This window comes from Dasypus novemcinctus, chromosome 4, assembly GCF_030445035.2.
Source record: "Dasypus novemcinctus isolate mDasNov1 chromosome 4, mDasNov1.1.hap2, whole genome shotgun sequence".
In the NCBI taxonomy this organism is placed as follows: domain Eukaryota; kingdom Metazoa; phylum Chordata; class Mammalia; order Cingulata; family Dasypodidae; genus Dasypus; species Dasypus novemcinctus.
Genome location: NC_080676.1, coordinates 102,180,432 through 102,203,673, shown reverse-complemented (window position 1 = coordinate 102,203,673; position 23,242 = coordinate 102,180,432). Strand labels below are relative to the sequence as shown.

Below are 23,242 nucleotides of genomic sequence, written 5' to 3'. Positions count from 1 at the left end.
ATTTATATTTACATTTTATATAAATGGAATTATACAATATGTTACACAATATACTTAGTTCATAGTAATGCAATCATACAGTATTTGTCCTTTTGTGTCTGACCTGCTTTGTTCAACATAATGTTCTCCAGGTTCATCCATGTTGTCATATATGTTATGACTTCATTTCTCCTTCTTACAGCTACATAATATTCCATCATGTGAATATGCCACAGTTTCTTTATACATTTATCAATTGATGGACACCTGGGTTTTTTCCAACTTTTGGCAATCATGTATAATGTCACTACGAATATCAGTGTGCAGATGTCTTATTTGTGTCACTGCTCTCAGTTCTTCAAGGTATAACATAGTAGTGGTATTGCAGGGTCATGTGGCAAATCTATATTCAACTTCTTCAGGAACTGCCAAACAGTCCTCAACAGTGGCTGTACCATTCTGCATTGCTACCAACAGTGGATACATGTTCTCTCTCTCCACATCCTTTCCAACACTTGTAGTTCTCTTTTTAATAGTGCCATTCTGGTAGTTGTGAAATGATATCTCATTGCAGTTTTGGTTTGCATTCTCTAATCATTAGTGATATTGAACATTTTTTCATGTGTTTTTTTGCCATTTGTATTTCTTCTTTGGACAAATGTCTATTCAAGTCTTCTGTCCCATTTTTAAATTGGGTTGTTTGTCTTTTTATTGTTGAGTTGTAGCATCTCTTTATATATCATGGATATTAAACCTTAATTGGACATATTTTCTCCCATTGTGTCACCTGCCTTTTCACCCTTTTGACAAAGTCCTTTGAGGTGCAAAAGTGTTTAATTTTGAGGAGATCCCATTTATCTGTGTTTTTTTGTTGTTGCGCCTGCTTTGGGTGAAAGGTCCAAGAAAGCACCACCTACCTCAAGGTCTTTAAGATGTTTCCCTACATTTTCTTCTTGTAAATTTATGGTCTTGGCTTTTATTTTTAGGTCTTTGATTCATTTTGAGTTGATTCTTGAATAGGAAGTGAGATAGGGGTTTTCTTTCATTCTTTTGGTTATAGATATCCAGTTCTCCCAGCACCATTTGTTGAAGAGACTGTTTTGTCCTGTTAACATGGACTTGGTAGGCTTGTCAAAAACCAGTTTACCGTAGAGGTGAGGGCATGTTTCTGGACTCACTTCTTTCTGCTATTCGATGTTTGTGTTTTTATGCCAGTATGATGCTGTTTTGACCACTGTAACTTTGTAATATGTTTCAAGGCCAGGCAGTGAAATTACTTCCATGTCGCTTTTCTTTTTTAGAAATGCTTTTGGCTATTCAGGTGCACTTTCCCTTCCAAATGAATTTGGTAATTGCCTTTTCTATTTCTGTAAAGTAGGCTGTTAGAATTTCGATGGGTATTGCATTGAATCTATAAATCAGTTTGGGTAGGTTTGATATCTTCATGATATTTCATCTTCCAATCCATGAACACAGAATGTCTTTCCATTTGTGTAGGTCTTCATTGATTTCATTTAGCATTGTTTTGTAGTTTTCTGAATATAGGTCCTGTACTTTTTTAGTTAAATAGATTCCTAGATATGAGTCTTTTTGTTGCTATTGTAAATGGAATTTTTTCTCCTCATTTCCCCTTAAATTGTTAATAATAGTGTACAAAAAATTACTGATTTTTGCATGTTGATCTTACATCCCATCACTTTGCTAAACTCTTTTATTAGCTCAGGTAGCTTTGTCATGGATACTTCAGAATCTTCTAAATACAGGATCATGTCATCCTCAAATAGTGAGAGTTTTACTTCCTCTTTTCCTATTTGGATGCCTTTAATTTTTTTTTTTCTTGCCTAATTGTTCTGGCCAGAACTTCTAGTACAGTGTCGAGTAACAGTGGTGACAGTGGGCATCTTTGTCTTGTTCCAAGTCTTAGAGGGAAAGCTTTCAACCTTTCCCCATTGAGTACAGTGTTGGCTGTGGAGGAATGTTCCTTCTGTTCCTAGCTTTTGAAGTGCTTTTATTAAGAAAGGATGCTGCATTTTGTCAAATGCCCTTTCTGCATTGATTGAGATTATCATGTGGTTTTTTTTCCTTTTAGTTTGTTAATGTGGTTTATTACCTTGATTGATTTTCTTATGTTGAACCAGCCTGGCATACCAGGAATAAATCCTACTTGGTTGTGATGTATGAGTCTTTTGATATGCTGTTGGATTCTACTTACAAGTATTTTGTTGAGAATTTTTGCATCTATGTTCATTAGAGAGATTGATATGTACTTTTCTTTTCTTGTAGTGTCTTCATCTGGCTTTGGTATCAGGGTCATGTTGGCGTCATAAAATGCATTGGGTAATTTTCCCTCCTCTTCAATTTTTTTGGAAGTGTTTAAACAAAATTGGTGTTAATTCTTCTAGAAAGGCTTGGTAGAATTCACCTGTGAAGCCATCTGGCCCTGGGCTTTTCTTTGTTGGGAGATTTTTGACGGTGGATTTAATATCTTTAAATGTGATTCGTTTGTTAATTATGTTTTTCTGTATTGTCAGTGTTGGTTGGTTGTGCATTTCTAGGAATTTGTCTATTTTTTTTAATCTTGGTTGTATAGTTTGTTTGGAATACAGTTTTTCATAATATCATCTTAAGATCCTTTTTTATTTCTACAGGATCAGTCATAACTTCCCCCCTTTCAACTCTGATAGCACTTATTTGCATCTTCTGTTGTTTATTCTTTGTTAGTCTAGCTAGGGGTTTGTCAATTTTATTGATCATCTCAAAGACCAGCTTTTGGCTTCGTTGGTTATTGTTTTTTTGTTCTCAGTTTCATTTATTTCTGCTCTAACCTTTATTATTTCTTTGCTTCTTATTTTGGGATTGGTTTGCTGTTTGTTTTTTTGTTTGTTTTCATTTCTCTAGTTTTTCACTTAAATCTGAGTTTAGCTCTTCTTTTTTTAATATAGGCATTCAGGGCTATAAATTACCCTCTCAAGACTGCCTTCACTGTATCCATAAGTTGTGACAAGTTGTGTTCTCCTTTTCATTTGTCTCAATATGTTTACTGATTTCACTTGCAATTTTTTCTTTGATCCACTGATTATTTAGGATTATGTTGTTTACCCTCCACACATTTGTGAAATTTATCTTTTTCCTGTCTATTATTGACTTCCAGTTTCATTCCATTATGATCTGGTAATGTGGTTTGTATACTTTCAGTCTTTTTATATTTAATGAGAGCTGCATTGTGCCCTAACTTGTAGTCTCTTCTGGATAAAGATTCGTGTGCACTTGAGAAGAATGTATAACCTGCAGAGTTTGGATGCAGCATTCTGTATATGTCTGTTAGGTCTAACTCGTTTATCATATTGTTCAAGTTCTCTGTTTCCTTTTTGATCTTCTAATTGTTCTATCTAATGATATGAGTGGTGTGTTGAAGTCTCCAACAATTATTGTAGAAAAGTCTGTTCCTCTCTTCAGTTTTTCCAGAGTTTTTCTCATGTATTTTGGGGCACACTTGTTAGGCGCATAGATATTTATGATTGTTATATATTCCTGTTTGATTGTCCTTTTAATTAATATATAATGGCTTTCTGTATCTCTTATAACTTTTTTTGCATTTAAAGTCTGTTTTGTCTGGTAGTATAGCTACCTATGTTCTCTTTTGGTTACTATTTGCTTGGAGTATCTTTTTCCAGCCTTTCACTTTCAGTCTGTTTGTATTCCTATGGATGGCTCATGTTTTTTTATCAATTCTGTCAGCCTCAATCTTTCAACTGGGGAGTTTATACATTCACATTCAATGATATTAGTGTAAATGCATTATTTACTTACACCATTTTATTCTTTGGTTTTCATGTCATACCATTTTCATCTCTATTTTTACTCTTTTGGTTATCTTTTCTGCTATTCTTTCTTCTGGCCTCTCTCACCTGTCTCTTTCTTTCAGGCTCTAAGTCTTCCTTTAATATTTCCTGCAAAGGTGGATCCATTTTATGAATGCTTAGTTTGTTTTTGTTTATTAATATTTTATTCTCATCTTCATATTTGAAGAACAGTTTTGCTGGATAAAGAATCCATGGCTAGTAGTTTTTCTCTTTCAGTATCCTAATGTATCATACCACTGTCTTCTTTCCTCCGTGGTTTCTGATGAGAAATCTGTGCTCTTACTGGGCATACCTTGTACGTGATGGTTTGCTTCTCCCTTGCTGCTCTCAGAAATTTCTCTTTATATTTGACATTTGACATTTTAAGTAGTATGTGTCTTGGAATAGGTCTTTTTGGATTTATTCTGAATTGGAGTAGTGTGTACTACTTGTACATGTAAGTTCATTTCTTTTGTGAGAGTTGGAAGATTTTCAGCTATTGTTTCCTCAAATATTCTTTCTGCCCCTTTTCCTTTCTTCTGGAACTCCTGTGACACGTATGCTGTAGAGTTTCGTGTTGTCATTCAACTCCCTGCTCAATTTTTTTCTTTTCTGTCCTTTTCTCTCTTCAGTTTCAGCTGTTCTCTCTTTGGTATCACTTATTTTTCCTCTTTCATTTGGCGTCTGCTGTTGTATGACTCTGATGTGTTTTTTATCTCACCTATTGTGTCTTTCATTCCCTATGAGCTCTGTTACTTTCCTAGTCAGGATTTCAGATTCTTCTTTGTGCCCACTCAATGTCTTCCTGATGTTGTTTATCTCCTTAGGCATATTATCTTTCAGCTCATTGATTTCATTTTGGAAATTTCTGTGCATCTCTTCAATTAGTTCTCTAAAATCCTGCTTCTCTTCTGGGGCTTTGATATATTCCTTTTCTTAGGCCATGCCTTCCATTTTCTTATTATGGCTCATAGTTGTTTGCTTATGTCTAGATTTCTGATTAGGATAGTAGTTTACTCATGCTCAATTTCTCTCTCTTTCAAAGGGATTTAGTGGCAGAAGGCTATCTCTTTCTGGTGTCTCTTTCTGCTGTTCTTTGATTGTTGGGTCAACCTTTATCATTAGAATTTTCTCTGGTTAGTTGCTCAAAACTTGTCTCTGGACCCAGTAATGGGTTGCAGACCCACTTCCTAGGGCCTTGGGGAGGGAGGCTAGAAAGGCTAGAAAAAGTCTCTCATTTATTCATTTTTAATTTTCTCACATGTACTTCCTTGATTTGCCAGCAGTTAGCACTCTTTGGCAGCCCTCTCAGTTCAGCACCTGGTCAGAGTTTGTTTGCCTGGTCACAGTTTGTTTGCTAAAAGCTTTGTAATTCAAACTTTCTCAGAGATAGTGCTTCAGCCTTCTTGTCAGCCCCCTCCCTTTACCCAGATTGGAAATAATTCCATTTCCCTCTGCATCCTCAGCAGTCAGTCCTTATTAGGACATAAGGAGATTGGGAGGGTCAGATCTCTTTAGTCCTTAGCTAGCTCCCAAGGCAAACAATGGCATGGCGCACCAGGCCTGGAAGGGCTGATGGTTCACAGCAGACAAATTTATGGGTCACATGCGGAGTCAGCCTTAGGCAGTGTTCCTCTCTCTCCACTTTCCTGGGGCGGTGGATCCCTGGAGCCCTCTTTGTCTGTAGCAGGCTCAGACCTGAGAATTCTATAGTGTCTTTAGTGTGCTGGCAGTAGCAAAGACTGGTTTCAACTCTCAGTTTTGCTTTCACAATTCCCCTTTGTCTCTCTCTCTCTTCTGAGCTGTGTCCTGCCTTGGCCTGGTGACCTAAACCCTAGAAGATCTTTTTCCAGGCCTTTTCAGCCTGTCCTCTAGCTATTTTTCTGGAAGAGAAGTGAGTCCTGTGTCTTTCTAGTCCACCATCTTCCTGTGAGTCTTTAAAAAAAAGTACTTTTATAAACTGTAAAGCTCTGGAGTTATGTTTGAATTCTAGCGATGGTTCTTATTGACTCATATATGATCCCAGGTAAGTTGCTTAATCTTTTTGTTATCTGAAATAAGGTTTTCTGATGAGGTTGAACTTTATTTCCTTCATGTGTTTATCACCTATTCTTTGGCTATTTTTATGTTGTAGAGTTAATCTTCCTAATTTCTAAGAATGTGTAGGGTACCAACTCATTTTTCTCTGTTATGCATACTTATTCCTTTTGATTATATTGCTTTATCTACTTATCTTTATATTTTAGATTCTGGTAGCTTCTATTCTAAAATTTATAATATGAAGTATAATCCAGAATTAAGGAGGCATCTAAATTTGGTTAACTTCTGGACTACCTTTTATACTATCTATAAATCTAAACCATTAAGAAAACATTTAAACAACTTCTGTGAATTTTTTATCTTGTCTGGGATGAGACATGATTAATGGCCTAAAAAATTAGGGTTTAATATTTTCAGTTAAAAAAAACATACATCCGTGTGCTGCAAAATAATTTACATAGAAATGCAGACATAACTTCATTTATTGCTGCCCAGTATATAGGGTTGATTAGCCAGTACAGTAGAATGTGCTCTATGCTTGATACCAGCCTGTGAGTGCTAGCTGTCTTAATGCTACTCAATTTGTGTGGTACTATGTGGTGGTGCACTTATTTTTTTTTTCCTGTAGTTGTCTTACTTTCAGCCATAAGTATTTTAGTTTTTCTATAGTCTTTTGCTTAACAGGTAGTTTGGCTATTTTCCAAAGAAGCTACCATATGATTATTTTAAAGATTTAAAGACTAGCTAGATATTAAATGCAAGTTTTACTACTACTCTAGACATTAGAGATAGCTAAAATCTACCATTATCACAACTGAAAAAAAGTAGAGATTATAAAGACATGAGCCAATAAATTACTAATTGGAAATCACAGGTAATAACAGTGACTAACATTGCTTTATAGCAGGGGTTTTTAACAAGGGGTCTGTGAGGTTGAATTGAAATTCAAAAAATTCTTGTAGGGATGTGTTGGTGCAGGTCTGGTATATTTATTAAATAGTACACAGTATAGTGTGGACTTACTAAGGGGTCTTTGGTTTTCATCTTACTGGCAAAGGGGTCTGTGGAACAAAAAAGATTAAGAACCCCTGCTTTACAGGAACTGTGGTCTGCTCACCCCAGGCAGGGCTCCCATTTCCAAGAACACATGCCAGTGTTAAGCAGGTCCATCATTATTTAAAAGTGCCTGAGGAACCATTTAGACTTGATCAAATTCCACATCATTGGCTAGAATGTTCATATGACAGATATTCACTGAAAACCAAACTCTTGTCAAAGTCCAAAAGTATCTTTGAGGTCTCTAAGTTAAGGATATTCTGTAGTTCCTTGTTACCAAAGGGTCCATTCACGTGGTAACAAATAAAGGTCTAAACCACAGAGATGACAAATACAGTGCTTTGGGAAAGATTAGGCATTATCAATGGCATTTGTCCCTTGTCTCAGATTTTTATTTATTGATTTGTACTCACTTGAATTTTGTAGAACATAGAATTATGCAGTGCTTATCTGCTGGCAGTAAGATTTGAAAACATTTAGGTTTCTCGGAGTTTATGAGAGGTAACCAATACTGTTAGTCACATAAGTAGTCTTTTGTTCACTCTCAATTAGTATCTTGCAGTTAATCCATAGCAGAGCATTCACGTTCTTAAATTTTTGCTGCTGCTCTTCATTGATATTTAAAAGGGAATAAACACATTCTTGTATATTTTTACTCTTTGTGTATATGTGTTTGAATGGGGAGAGAATGTAAATGTGCCTTTAAAAATTTCTCTCTGCCAAGTTGAACCTGCCTTTTGTCCTTGTATTTTCTCTTATAGGTCAAATGTACCAACAGTACCAGCAACAGGCCAGCTATGGTGCTCAGCAGCCGCAGGCTCCCCCTCAGCCGCCACAACAGTACGGTATTCAGTATTCAGGTGAGCAGGTGTAGAAAGGGACTTTGTTTATGGTTTCTGAGCTGTTGCTATGTTTATTAAACTTTAAGATCTTCCTTTTAATTTCTGGATTTGAAATACTTACATTGTCATTGTAGGTATTACATATTTAATTATTGGGGGAAATTTGTTTTATTTTTAAATTTGGTATGTAAATATTTTATTGTAAATGAATATTTCAGTTTTCCAGTAAGCAAATAAAACATTTGTAATCCTATCAGGTGATTCTCCAATAACTTAAGAGTATTAAAAAGTTTTTAATACAAAGCTTCTTTCTCACTAATATGGTCACATTACCTCTTACGTGACTTATAGCTGCCAGAAAAAAAGATTTTTTCCCCATTATATGTAACATATAATCCCATGGCCCTTTTAGTATCTGTAGAAGTATTAACAGTTCCCTCATATGTGGAAAGATGATCCTGTTAAATAACAAAATTAACCTATGTAGGTTTTGAATCTTGCTAAAGTATGTAGTAATACTGAAATCAGCCCCAAAATAGAATTGTGTAAAATGTGATTCAGGCAACATTAAGAGAACATAATGTTTATTTATTTATTTTTCTGTTTTCAAAAATAGGTATTCTGTGTATTTTGGTTTTGTTTTACCATCTTTCCAACTGCAGAGTATCCCTATTTAAATGTGATAAATCTCTTTAATAATATAGCTTTGAACCTTTTGATTATAATTCAGGTAATTTTATATTTGTATTAGAGAGAGGGAGATGTGTCCAACTCTTTTTTTACAGCCAAAATTATAAGTACCAGAATTTCAACTGTAATTAAAAATAATTTATATAAATTGAATCTTGTTTACATTCTGTTTATTGGAGATTCATAGTATCAACTAGAGTAGGGGTCAGAAACTAGAGCCTCTGTCTGGCCTCTTGCCTGTTTTTATGAATAAAGTTTTATTGGAATACATCCATGCTCATTCTTTTCTGTGTTGTCTGTTGCTGCTTTGGCACTAGAATGGCAGCGTTGAGTAGTTGCAGCAGAGACCATGTAACTCACAAAGCCTAAGGTATTTGCCGTCTGGCTTTTTGCAAAAGAAAGGTTGCTGCTCCTGAACTATATCATAAAAAAGTCTGTCATTAATTGGAGTTTGACAAATCTTAACACATAGAAGTTGTATTAATGTTGTTTTTGTTGTAGAGTATGTAATCAGTATAAATTGTATAAATAGGTAGAATGAACTTAAACTTGGATTATGATATTAGGGGGAAAAGTTATTGGATGCATTCCTTTAAAATTAAAAAAAAATCAGTATTAATTACATAATTTGTAGAAATAATAGAATATCAGAGTTGAAAAGACCTAATCACCTCTAATCCAGGGGATTTCAATCCTCAGTGAATTTCAGAATCACCTGGAAAGCTTTTTGAAAGTTACAGATGCCTGGACCCCATTCTGAGAGATTTTGTTGCATTTGATTAGGGGTGGGGGACTCAGGCTTTGGTATTTTAAAAGCGGTACTGGTCATTTTATTATGCAGCCAGGGTTGTGACCACTGATTTTGTCCCACCCCATTCATTCACTAGATGAGGCAATTAGGGTTTAAAGAGGTTTTGACATGTCCAATGACACACAGCCTTTCAGTGGGGGGAGCTAGAACAGAATCTATTTCTTTTGACTTTATAGAACTTTCCATATCATGCTGTTTTCTTTGGTCTAGACCAAGGGTTAGCAGACTTTTTCCATAAGTGGCTAGAAAGTAAATATTTAAGATTCAACTGGGGACCATAAAACCCCTGTCTGTGACAATTCATTTGTTCAGATAAATTGTAGAATTTCCATTATGATTTTTGATGTTCTTCACCAAAATTACTCATTTATTTTGTTGTGTAGGGGAAGCAGTAGTGTTGGAAAGGAGACTATACGTATATTAGAAGCATTGCCACATTCTTATCAGAAGACTAGTAGCCCTTATGATGAAATGGCATCTTGGTCCTTAAGGAATGTTCTCTTTCCTGAGCAATAATTAAGGATCTGGCTTCTTCCAGATTCAGTTTTTAAAAAGCCAGTTTAAATTTCACTTGCCAGGATGAAAAGGCAGCATTTTGTTGTTGTTCAGTCTTAATTCGAATAGGCATTTGCAGTATAAAAACTGAATCCCTCTATTTCTCAAAAACTTTTTACTTTAAGGTAAAAAATTTTTGTAAAGTATAAAATTGAATGACAGTCAAGATTTTATCATTGATTTCAGTTCAGTGTTTAGATGTCACCACAACTAAAGTGCTTTAGGTATTTGATTTACATGTTAAAAATTAAGCTTGCTCTTGATTTCGGTTAGGATCTTCACTCTGAGTAAATTTTGGATCTTTCCAAATTATCTTTGTATTTCTGATCCTGTTAGTCCCATTAACTTGAATTTGATTGGGAGATATGGAAATTAACTAAATACTCTGCTTGGGGACTGTAAATGGTGGTGGTAGCATTGGACCATCTTTGACACCATTGGTTTGCTACTTCCCTCTGTGACCTTTTCCAGTTTTATTCATGGACTATGTCAAAAAGGTTTCTTTCATGAGTAAATTTTGAACCCAGGTTCAAGGTGAGTTCAGAATATACTCAAATTCATTCAATCCTTTTTTTTTTAATGCAGGGTTGTACATATTTTAATAATTTTCTTATGTATCTGGTGTTTAATGCTGACAGGATTCCAGTCAATGGAGAGGTTTCATTGCAAGTAGCTGCAGGTGTGTTTCATGGTAGACATAAAAGTTTTCAGTGAAGCAGACTTTTTAAAAAATTACCTCCTAGTAAATGATGACTATAGATGTTGATTTTGTGGGGTGATATGATAAGCTTTTTGTGTGTTATGCTATATTGCTAAGTCATGATTTTGAATTGTAAAAGCAAAAGCATCAAATAACAAATCTAAAAGAAATGAAAGATTTTAAGGATTGTGAGAATGGATACTTAGAATTCTTAAATGGCTTAGTGTTTATAGAGTGAATAAACTTAAAGCACCTCATTAGGACAGTAAGATGTATTTATAGTATCATTGTGTCATTTAAAAATATTCACTCTCTGCAGCATGTTCTTGTTTGGACTGGTCTTAAATAGGCATTCCTTCAAAACCAGATTAATGACTGTTCAGCTTTTTCATTTTCGGTCTTCCTAGAAAGTATACTAACTCATGCATTTATCATTTGAGACTCTCAGGATCATGACTTTAAGGGATTATTTAGTCTTGAATTAGTTATAATGAAGAAATAACTGGTTTCAATTTAAGACTAGAGGGTTTTAAATTGTCTAAAATATGTCTCTTTGATAACTGGTCTTAGGATAACATAGAATCTACCACTCTACTTGTTATGTAAATATTTGTGAACAAGTTTGTTAAACTTCTCATCAGTTTTGCCCATAACAGTAAAACTAATTCTTTGGAAAACTTGAAGCAAAAGAAAATTAAGATATATATTTTAAGATATGTATTTTGCCTTTTCAGCAGGCTATAGTCAGCAGACTGGACCCCAACAACCTCAGCAGTTCCAGGGGTATGGCCAGCAACCAACTTCCCAGGCACCGGCTCCTGCCTTTTCTGGTCAGCCTCAACAACTGCCTCCTCAACCACCGCAGCAGTACCAGGCGAGCAACTATCCTCCACAAACTTATGCCACCCAAACTTCTCAGCCTACTAATTATACTGTGGCCCCTACTTCACAACCTGGAATGGCTCCAAGCCAACCTGGGGCCTATCAACCAAGACCAGGTTTTACTCCACCTCCTGGAAGTACTATGACCCCTCCTCCAAGTGGGTCTAACCCTTATTCACGTAACCGTCCTCCATTCGGTCAGGGCTATACCCAACCTGGACCTGGTTATCGATAATGAGCTCAGCTACACTGATGAATATAGCTGCTAGCTATTTGCCTCCCAAAAGACTCCAGTACTATTTTATTTTAATTTGTATTGAAGTTCAGAAATTTAAAAAGCAGAGCATTTTTTATATCAATATCATTGTTTCTGTTAAATGAAAGTATAATTTGCTGGAACACAAGAAAAGACCAAGATGAAATTTTTTTCTTCCCCTGCTTTAAAATGTAGCAGCTGCCTAGTTATTTTATTTTGGAACACTACTCATAAATGTGTGTAAAGTGATTGACTTTCTAGCTTGCCTTGTCCAGAGGATATTAAAATGTTTGGTTGAAAAAAAAAAAAAGTTTGGTTGAGGTCTAGCCATCTTATCTGGGTTTTTACTATTAACATGATATACTAAAGTTAGATCCCTTTAAGAGGACAACTTGATATTATGTACAAAATGTAACATTGATAGGCTAATAAAGATGATTGAACTCACTAGTGGTCTTGTAATTTAGTCATTAACATTAATATATACATGAGAGAAAAAGCAAGGAATAATTGATAAATAGTCCTTTATAAACATTTTAACTTACAAGAAATTCAGTGCTTTTTGATTTTTATCGAGTCTCTGAAAAAAATCAACCTTTAAAATGGACTCCACAGCATGAAAGATTAGCTTAAGAAATAAACACAGTAGATATGGTAATAAAATGTACAAGAAGTTTTTGGTAGATCTTGAATAACTTTTTTACTTTTCTTATAGAGATGAAGGTAAGTTACATACTTTTGAGCCATTAATAAATAAACTCAGACTTTAAAAAAATCACTTTATTGTAGAACTTATAATTGTTTGAAAAATACAAAATGATGCTAGTATTGATAAAACTGAAGCATGTTAAAAGCTAAGCACAGGAAAGGTCCTTTCAGACTGAGGGCAACAATGCAGCATTCCCATCTCCTTCCCAAGTGAAGGAAATCAATACCTTTATTTTTAACAAAAATGAGTCAGGTTTCCATCAGTTTGAACAATATTATAAAAACATTCTCTGATTCATTCATAGAGGTCTTAAGTATAAATATATAGTAAATATCAGCAAAAAAATAGGGAGCTTATCATGCATTGTTTTTATGGTCAGTCTTCACATTCAGTCTCTGCATACAAAGATGATTAAGATGAAAACAATTGCTTAGAGGGATAGTTTGACAAAAAAGCACATTCAGACATTAAAACATGGGTAGAGAAAAAACAAAATGTATCATTTGAAACAATATATCAAATTCTCAATTATATTTTCAGCTGAAATGAATTTACTGATTCAAACAATCTCATCAGTAATTTGCATACATTTAGAAAAACGTATGAATGTTTAAGCTCCTCAGAATAGCTATTCAGGTGTTCTAAAAAATTGAAATTTAGGTAAATGTGAATATTAGGGTTCCCCCCATATATATGTTGAAGATAATTTGATCCAATAAGTTACAGTAAGTAGAAATTTATGGAATAAACTCATCAGTAGAAAGAGTACACATTAAAGTAAATATCTTTTAAAAAGTATATTAAAGTTTTTTGATGTTAATTTTGTAATAAAGTATCTCAAAACATCATTAAAACAGTATGATAAATAATATACAAATGATCTCTTAAAATACCAGGAATAGGGAGCCAGCTTCCCCAAAAATGTTATTCTGTTAATGTCTATATCTTGTTTTCTTAAAATGACTTTGTAAAACCTGATAAATAGTCTCAGCAATCTTTTCTAATAATAAACATTTAATATTGCTATTAATTAAACCTTTATACATAGTAAACAAAACAGCTTTAAATGAATGTGAAAAATACCATAGTGTTTCCAATTATTTTTTTGCTAGGATGAAATAGAAGGCACTTTTTAACACAGTTGCAGCATTTACCATTTTCCAGGTATTGTGGTCCCACATTCATACCACTGGACATAATTGATTTGGGTGTGGCCACCTATTTCTCCAAATTGGACGGGTTCCTGACGAACTGCTCTGAAATAGCCTGAGAGGAAAAATAATTTAATTTAAATATGTACTATATTATACTTTTGCTCTCACTGTTCTAGATTGAAGGGTCATCGAAAGGCTAACATTAGCTCTGGGTGAAAACAGACATAGCAACAGGGACCTTGGTCTCTTTCCTGAGGTGTGGCTGGCTAGAATCTGAGTCATATGAAGAAACTTGATATTTGCTTTACCAAGTCAGGGTGGGATGGTTGGTCAAGTCTGAGAGGGGTGGGAGTCAGAGGTATTTTGGTTTGTTTTATTTTTGAATGTCATCAACCACACTCATTGTATCTCTGTGTATGTGAAAGTGTTCTTTCTGCCCTTTAGGACTAGTGGTGATCCGTTGAAAACAGACCTAAGTAAAAATGCAGTGCTAAAATATTAGGAATACAGAAGAAGGATAGTTCTAGATTGCGAAGGATCCAACACTAAAAGATTAAAAATTTCATTGTAATGTGTTAAAGAAATATGCAGAATTCCAGTTCCTAGGAGGCAGCAGTTTCCTGCCCATTAATGGGTTCACAGAAATTGAGTCATCTTTTAGTATGGTTAATATTGCTAAAAAACCTGTAATCAAATAAAGTATTTTAAAAACCTCAGTGATTTCTGAATATTTACCCTCTACTATACTGCTTGGACTAAGATTAAATTTTCCATTTTTCATTGTCACTACACAGCTTGATACTAATGTGTCTTCAGAAAGTTACAGAGGTTCTCAGAACTGTTCTCTTTTAATTGTATTGATTTATACCGTTATAAGGCAAATAATACTGTTTTTTTCCATTTATGGTAGTAATAATGTTCTCTTTAATTTTTTAAGGGAATAAAAGAGTAATGCAGGTGATGTTTAGTATGACAAAACCCATAAAGGTAATACATGAATGATTTAAGTTTGCTCTTTTATAAACTTTTTTTGAAAATTCAGATATTATTGAAGTAGTGTCTTTTTAATTTCCCTTAACTGTAAGGAATGGAGCCTTAAGGAGTGGGAGGAAAGTTGAGAAACCTTTATTAAAATCTTAATATTTTCTAGTCAGATAATAGAGCAGTAGTTCCATAGAATTATTTTTAAGTTGATTACTTTCATTAGCTTGATTTCTTTCTGTGTTAATTTGCAAAACTCTTACCTATAAGGGAGATCAGAAAACATACCTTCTTTGGTGGGCAACTGATCAGAAGTGAGTTGCTGTCCTGTGCGTCCATCTAAAAATGAGTCCACAAACTGGCAGTGATCTTCTCCATGGCCCCTCTGATCACCTATGTTGTAAAATTTTCCTGAATAAACAAAAATAGATAATGAAGTGTTACTTTCTTTGATATGTGACAGTTCTGAAATAATCAAATTATCTTAAGTAACCAGTCTTTCCTATTCTTGTACCTTTTTTTCACCCTGGTTCCAGTCACCCTAGTTCAAGACCAGTCACCCTAGTTCAAGGCACCAGTGTCTCTTCCTGAACTGCTGAAATAGTCTCCCAGCTGGTGTCCCTGTTTTCACTCTTACCTCTGTATATTCCTCCTATTCTGTCTCTCCCAGGGATTAGTGATTTTTTTTCTTTTTTAAATCAATTTTCTTGATACATATTCATAAAGCATACAGTCCATCCAATGCGTACAATCAGTGGTATTTGGTATAATGACATGGTTGTGCATTCATCACTTCAATCATTATTAGAGCATTTTTATTACTCCACTAATAATAAAAAAAACAAACCCAAAAAACCTCAAAAAATCTTCTACCCCTAATATCACCTCTCAATCTCTCTATCCTTCCCCTTCTGTGCATAGCTGCTCTTAAGTTTCTAATTTATTTGTATTTATATTTTGTGTAGATGGAGGCAAACAATATATAACACCTTTTGTCTAGTTTCTTTCATTTAGTATTATTTTTTTTTAATCCTTAATTTACTATAACATACTGTGCATAGTTTGCTTTGGTTGATTTTTGCTGATATTAACATCTTCTAACATTAATGTACATTTGTTCACTTTCAAAGAAAAAGTTTTATAGATGTAATATTACCCAAACACATATTTCACATGAGGTATCACTATGCTATACAGTCCTGTGTTAACGTTTTTTAGCTTTCCTTCTAGTAATATACATGACCTTAGACTTCCCTTTCAACCACTTTCATATATTAGCTCTGCTAGTTAAAAACACTATGATGTGCTTTCACTATTTCTATTTATTTCCAGAGATGCACAAACAACCTTTTTAACAATTCAATAATAAACCCTCAGCTTACCATTCTGTTTTCTGGTGACCTATATTCTAATTATGAACTCCATGAGTTTACATAATATTTTTAGTTGATAATAGTGCAATCATACAGTATTGTGTCTGGCTTGCTTCACTCATCATAATGTCTTCCAGGTTCACCCATGTTGTCATCATAATGTCTTCCAGGTTCACCCATGTTGTCATATGCTTCACCTTTCTTCTTAGAACTGCGTAATGTTTCATTGTATGTCTATACCACAATTTTTTTAATCCATTCATCGGTTGATGGACACCTGGGTTGTTTCCATCTTTTGGCAACTTTGAATAATACCGCTATGAACATTGGTGTGCTTATGTCTGTTCGTGTCACTGCTCTCAGTTCTACTGGGTATATACCCAGTAGTGATACTGCTAGGTTACATGGCAAGTCTATATCCTTAGAAACTGCCAAACAGTCCTCCACAGTCACACTACCTACCATTCTACATCTCCACCAACACTTGTAATTTTAGTAGTGGCCATTGTAATTGGTGTGAAATGATCTTATTGTAGCTTTGATTTGCATTTCCCTAATTGTTAGTGATGCTGAATATTTTCTCTTGTATGTGTGTGTGGGTTTTTTTTTTTTTTTGCCATTTGCTTTTCTTTGGACAAATGCCTATACAAGTCTTTTGCCCATTTTTTAATTGTGTAGTTTACACTTTTATTTTTGAGTTGTATGTTCTCTTTATATATCATGGATATTAAACACTTACTGGATAAGTGATTTCCAAATATTGTCTCCCATTGAGTTGGCTGCCTTTTCATCTTTTTGACAAAGACTTTTGAGGTGCCAAGGTATTTAATTTTGAAGAGGTTCCATTTATCTATTTTTTCTTTTGTTGTTTGTGCTTTGAATGTAAGGTTTAGAAACTTCCACCTACCTCAAGATCTTGAAGGTGTTTTCCTACATTTTCTTCTAGAGGTTTTATGGTGGTTGCTTTTATATTTAGGTCCTTGATCCATTCTGAGTTAATTTTTCTATAAGGTATAAGAGGGGTCTTCTTTCTTTTAAATATGGATATCCAGTTCTCCAAGCACCATTTGTTGAATAAACTGTTCTGGCCCAGCTGGGAGGGCTTGACAGCCTTGTCAAAAATCAGTTGACTATAGATTTGAGGGTCTGAGTTCTCAGTTCAGTTTCATTTGTCAGTCTGTCTTTATGCCAGTACAATCCTGTTTTTTTCCCTGTAGTTAAGTAATATGCTTTAAAGTCAGGAAATGAGAGTTCTCCAACGTCATTCTTTTTTAAGACATTTTTGGTTATTCGGGCACCTTACTCTTCCAAATAAATTCAATTATTGGCTTTTCCATTTCTGTATAAAAGACTTGGGATTTTTATTGCGATTGCATTGTATCTGTAAATCACTTTAGGTAGACTTGACAATGATATTTAGTCTTCCAATCCATGAACACAGAATGTCCTTCCATTTATTTAAGTCTTCTTTGGTTTATTTTAGTAATGTTTTATAGTTTTCTGAATACACATCCATTATATTCTCAGTAAAGTTTCCTAAATATTTGATTCTTTTGGTTGCAATTACAAGTGGAACTTATTTCCCGATTTCCGCCTCAGATTGCTCATCAGTAGTGTATAGAAACACTATTGATTTTTACATAGTAATCTTGGATCCTGCCACTTTGCCTAACTTGTCCATTCTAATAGCTTTGTTGTGGATTTTTCAAAATATTCTAAATATAGGATCATATCAACAAATAATGGCAGTATTAGTTCTTCCTTTCCTATTTGAGTGCCTTTTATTTCTTTATCTAGCCTTATTGCTATCACTAGAACTTCTAGCACAATTTTTAGTTACAGTGGAGGATAGAACATCTGGACAGAGGATAAGTGGGCATTCTTGTCTTGTCCTGATTGCAGCAAGAATGCTTTCAGTCTTTCAGTGTTGAGTACAATGCTAGCTGTAGGTTTTGAGGTTTTGTTTTTTGTTTTATTTGTAAGTTTTTCATATATGCACTTACCATATTGAAAAGCTTCCTTCTGTTCCTATCTTTAGGAGTTATCAAGTTTTTATCAAGAAATGATGCTGTATTTTGTCAAACACCCTTTCTGCCCCAATTGAGGGTATCATGTGATTTTTCTTCTTCAATTTTAATGGAATTTTTTAACACCAATTGATTTTCTTATGTTGAATCACTGTTTAGTACCTGGGATAAAACCCACTTGATCATGGTATATAATTCTTTTACTGTGCTTTTGGATTCAGTTTATAAGTATTTTGTTGAGGATTTTTGCATCTATATTTATTAAATATATTTGTAATTTTCTTTTTTCTTGTATTTTTATCTGGTTTTGATATTAGGGTGATGTTGACTTCAAATGAGTGTGGTAGTATTCTTTCCTGCTCAATTTTTTTCCTGCTGAATCTTGCTTAAGTAAGATTGGTATTAGGTCATCTTTGAATGATTGGTGGAATTTATCTGTGAAGCCATTTGGTCCTAGGCTTTTCATCTTTGGAAAGTGTTTGATGATTGTTTCAGTCTCTTCACTTGTGATTGGTTTGTTGAGGTCTTCTGTTTCTCCTAGGGTCTGTGTAGGAATTTGTCCATCTCATTGATGTTGTCTACTTCTTTTGTTGGACAATTGTTCACAGTATTCTCTAATGATCTCTATTATGGTGTCAGTGGTAATGTCCCTTCTCATTTCTGATTTTATTTATTTGCATCTTCTCTCTTTTTTTGGTTAGTCTGGCTATGGGTTGTTTTTTTTTATTTTGTTGGTCTTCTCAGAGAACCAACTTTTTGTTTAGGATTAGTTTGCTGTTCTCTTCCTAGTTTCTCAAGATGTGCAGTTAGATCTTTAGCTCTTGTCTTTTTTGATGTAAGCATTAAGGGCTATAAATTTCCCTCTCAGCACTTCCTTTGTGGTTCCCCATAGGGTTTTTTTTTTTTTTTAATATTTATTTATTATTATTATTTTTTAATTACATTAAAATATATATATGAGGTCCCATTCAACCCCACCGCCCCCGCCCCCCACTCCCCCCACAGCAACACTCTCTCCCATCATCGTGATACATCCATTGCACCTGGTAAGTTCATCTCTGAACATCACTGCACCCCATAGTCAATGGTCCACATCATAGCCCAGACTCTCTCACGTTCCATCCAGTGGGCCCTGGGGGGATCTACAGTGTCCCGTAATTGTCCGTGAAGCACTATCCAGGACAACTCCAAGTTTTGTTTTGTTTTTAAAGCTTTATTTACTCCCCCTGCTACCCTCTGTCTTGCGCTTGTATTTGCTCTATTTGTCTTTTAGGAGGCACTGGGAACTGAACCAGTACCTCCATGTGGAAAGGAAGCACCCATTCACTTGAGCCACCTCTGCTCCCTCCCATAGGTTTTGATATGTTGTGTTCTTGTTTTCATTCATCTCAAGATATTTACTGAATTCTCTTGTAATTTCTTCATTGACTCAGTGGTTATTTAAGAATGTGTTTAATTTCTCAATATTTGTATGAATTTTCCTTTTTTCTATCCATTATTGATTCATTCCACTATAATCAGAGAAAGTATTTTGTATAATTTCAGTCTTTTTAAACTTACTGATACCTGTCCTGTGACCCCAATATATGATCTATTCTGAAGAAGGATCCATGAGCACTTGAAAAGAATGTATATCCTGCTATTTGGGGATGTAATGCTCTATAAATGTCTATTAGCTCTAGTTCATTAATCATATTATTCAGGCTTTCTGTTTCCTTATTTATCCTCTGTCGGATGTTCTATATAATACTGAGAGTAGTGTATTGAAACCTTCAATTATTATTGTAGAGAAACCTATTTCTACCTTCAGTTTTGCCAGTGTGTGCCTCATGTATCTTGGGGCACCCAGGTTAGGTCCACAAATATTTATTATAATTATTTCTTCTTGATGACTAGCCCTTTTTAAAAATATATAATGATCTTTTCCACCTCTTATTTGCATTTAAAATCTATTTTGTCTGATATTAATATTGCTATTCTAGCTCCTTTTTGTTTATTGTTCGTGTGGAATACCTTTTTCCAACCTTTCATTTTCAACCTGGTTGTCTCCTTACATCTGAGGTAAGTCTCTTGTAGACCTTACATAGATCGCTTATATGTACATATAATATTTTATTTTTAACTAGGCAAAGAACTTTATTTCCTCTCAGACCTCTTCAGCTTAGTTAGGTGCAGAGAATGAAATTGTATCTAAGCAAAAGCTGAAAAGAGCTGCAGTGTCCAAGGAGCTTGAGCTTAAAAATATTAGAGATACAGATTTTATTAGATCCATAAACAAATTTTGAAAAGCAAACAATATAAAATAGCTCTAACTAACTTCAAATTCTATCTGTCTTCATAGTTGACTCATTTCAGTTTGCCTCATTCTTGGAAGCCTCATCAAAATATCCATAAGATCTGGAACTTCATCCTCCTCCTCCTCTCTAGTAGCAAGTGGTGCTTGTCCATCCACAGATTATTTGGACAGAGCTTCAGCCAGTCTCCTTAGTCAGATTGTCTGTACCAAGCTGGTTTAAGATGCTGGGTAGAATTTCTGCCAGCTGCGTGGTCTCAGTATTATGGCCTGTAATTGTGATGCCGGAACCTTAGGGTTATTAAAGGGGACCACTGTTCCTTGGATTGTAATACCAAATAACCAAATATTGTTTACCCCTAATTTCTTTCAGGGGAACTGAAGGTTTTTTCTCCTATGGCTATTCTTTGAACCACCTCTTCCTTTCTATGAATGGTTCCTTTCCCACCATTGTGCACTTGTGCTTGCAGTTTGGCAAGTTTCTCCTGGTTCGTGAGTTTCTTTCATCTTGTTGGAGCAGAAGTGGGACCATGCAGGTGACTAGATTTGGCGCTCAGGGGGAGGTCTCAGGTAGATCAGCTAAGACCACATACATAGGGATGCAAGATGGCAGTGAGAGATATGCCAGGACTCATATTTTTTATCCATTTTATCAGTCTATGGCTTTTGATTGGGGAGTTCAAAGCCATTAACATAAAATGTTATTACTGTAAAGTCATTACTTCATCCATTTTGTCCTTTGGCTTTCTTTTGTCATACTGTACTATTGTCTTTTTAGGCTTTAATTTACCCTTCATTTCTAAACTCTTCTCCAAGTCTCACTCCCTTGGTTTTTTTCCTTTCAGGGTGTAGCACTCCCTTTATATCTCTTGTAATTCTGGTCTTTTGATAACATACTCTCAATTTTTGTCTGTCTGTGAAGACTTTAAACTCATTTTTGCCAGATACAGAATTCTTGGCTGGCTTTTTTTTTTTCTCTTTCACTACCTTAAATACATCATACCAGTTTCTTTCTGCCTTTATTGTTTCTCATGAGAAATCAGCACGTAATCTTAATGAGGTTCCCCTGTATGTGATGCTTTGCTTTTCTCTTGCTTTCAGAATCCTCTATCTCTGATACCTGCCATTCTGAATAATAGGTGTCTCAAGGTAGGTCTATCTGGATTTCTGTTCTTGCTTTATCCCCAGCACCTAGAATACTATCTGCCACAAAGTAGATAATAAATATTTGTTGACTAATTGAACAAATGTCTACTTTTCTATGTGGGGACCAGCCTTATGTTTTATTATTTGGTTAAAATTTCTTACTGTATGAATACAGAAAAGAAAATTATAACTCACTGGGTCTGGGGCAAGAGACCAGTGAGCAGGGGGCTCAGTGTTTATAACTTTGATCTTGTCTCTGACAGATCTAAAAATCGTAGATGTCATAATATTTCTATGATTATTGTTAGATACACTCATTTTATTATCAGTAGGTTTTTTATCCTTTGATGCCTAAAACAAAATTGAACTTGAATGTGCTAGTAGTGCGTGTTAATTCAAGTATACTATGATGGCACTGTTTCAAATTGCATTTTTATTATTTACCTTTTAATAACATGTCTCAAGTCCTTGTTTTCTAGTCTGGTAAGTGTTCCAGTAACATCTTATTCAAGAGGAAATTACTTGAATTTATATCACACCTAGTGCCTGCTGTTCTTCATAGGAAAAGCCAAGTTACAGAATGCTGCAAAACATACCACTGAAGAGAAAGGCTCAAAACAAGGCTAGGAGCCCTGCTTACCTGTGAGTGAGTCGCTTAGATAAATCTTGTATCTGAGAGAATTGCACAGCTGCACCCCTACGAACTTTTTATACCACGTCCTTTTGACATACTGTTTACCCTTACATTCTGAGTAAGAGTCCGAATTAAAGGGTCTTTCAGTCCAGATGGCATCTCTTCCTGCTGCATAAGGAAAACACGTGGTCTGAGTTTAGCATCTGACTCTCAGATATTGTAGGGCTGTCCTAAAAACTTTAAAAAGGCAGTACACACACTTCATTATCAACTTGCTCGTACTTGATTTTTTTCCACAGCTAGCTATTGGATCCAAAAATATAAGGTTTCATTTAAACCTCAAATTAAATTCCTGTCAAAATGGGATAAATCCTAGAGCAGTATGTTTAGGTGTTTAATACCTCTGCAGTGCTAGATGTAAAACAGCGTTCTTTAGGAGCAAGTTTAGGTTTCTCTCTTGTATATTGTAAAAGTTAAACAGCCACTTGAATGTGACTTGTTATAACACCCTCATTCCCTCTTTTAATATCTTGATTGAATTTATTAAACAGAAAATTTGAGCTGGCCTGGTACATAATTGAAAGATTCTAATTTACTCCCATAGCATCATAGACTCTCACTGTTACTGAATGTTTTAGGCAAACATTCATAGCCTATTGATGTTTTGAAGACTAAATGGGAAAAAGTCAAATCATGACTAAAGTTTTGCCATGCCTTTTGGTTGAATCAATTTAGAAAGGCAAGAGGTTGTATTTCCATCGAGGTAGGGTACTTACCAGATACTGGCTCGCTCACTCTTGGATCCGCTGAGGAGAAAGAGCAAACAGAGTGAGAAGTTATTAGGTAAGTAACTCGGTAAGTAACTCCTAATGTTCCAGTGGCATGTCGAAGAAAATAGGTGCTTAGGGATATTAAAAATTTTTAATCGCTAACGACTGAATTTGCAAGCTTGTTTTGTTTTGTAAATTGTTCTTAATTGAAGAATCTCTTCTCCACCAGATACTGAGTTGTAGTAATATCTGGTACATGTTATTGGTGTAAGAATCTTTGTCACTATTCCAGCCTTCTCTTCATCCTCTTTTAGTTTCATAGAAAAACTGTTGATACTAAAATCACCAGGATACCATGTACTGCAATTGCTGTCGAAATTATTCACGTAAAAATGTTATGTATACAGATGGATTGCATTAAGGAATTGAAGCATGGAAGGTCAAATTACAAAATTTCACCACTGCCTAGCATAAAAAGCTATCAAATGAATTCACTTTTTGG

General features: G+C 34.8%; 2 protein-coding genes across 57 annotated transcripts in view; one reads left to right on the top strand and one right to left on the bottom strand.

The window, feature by feature from the left end:
- TFG (trafficking from ER to golgi regulator) overlaps positions 1–14,232 on the top strand; it is a 40,285-nt gene extending 26,053 nt beyond the window's left edge. For 4 of the 7 annotated variants that reach the window (XM_004479225.5, XM_058295993.2, XM_004479227.5 and 1 more), the window contains 2 exons: positions 7,679–7,777; positions 11,250–14,232. In XM_004479225.5, the coding sequence (XP_004479282.1) occupies positions 7,679–7,777; positions 11,250–11,632 (482 nt within the window). In that variant the 3' untranslated portion in view covers positions 11,633–14,232. The remainder of the gene's footprint in view (positions 1–7,678; positions 7,778–11,249) is intronic. The other 3 variants (XM_023584850.3, XM_058295990.2, XM_058295992.2) reach the window with 1 other exon arrangement.
- The window catches only part of ABI3BP (ABI family member 3 binding protein), a 258,238-nt gene continuing 247,414 nt past the window's right edge, over positions 12,419–23,242 (bottom strand). For all 50 annotated transcript variants that reach the window (XM_058295957.1, XM_058295933.1, XM_058295935.2 and 47 more), the window contains 4 exons: positions 22,747–22,776; positions 21,977–22,138; positions 14,786–14,908; positions 12,419–13,628 (listed from right to left, as the gene is read on the bottom strand). In XM_058295957.1, coding sequence (XP_058151940.1) covers positions 13,513–13,628; positions 14,786–14,908; positions 21,977–22,138; positions 22,747–22,776 — 431 coding nt within the window. In that variant the 3' untranslated portion in view covers positions 12,419–13,512. The remainder of the gene's footprint in view (positions 13,629–14,785; positions 14,909–21,976; positions 22,139–22,746; positions 22,777–23,242) is intronic.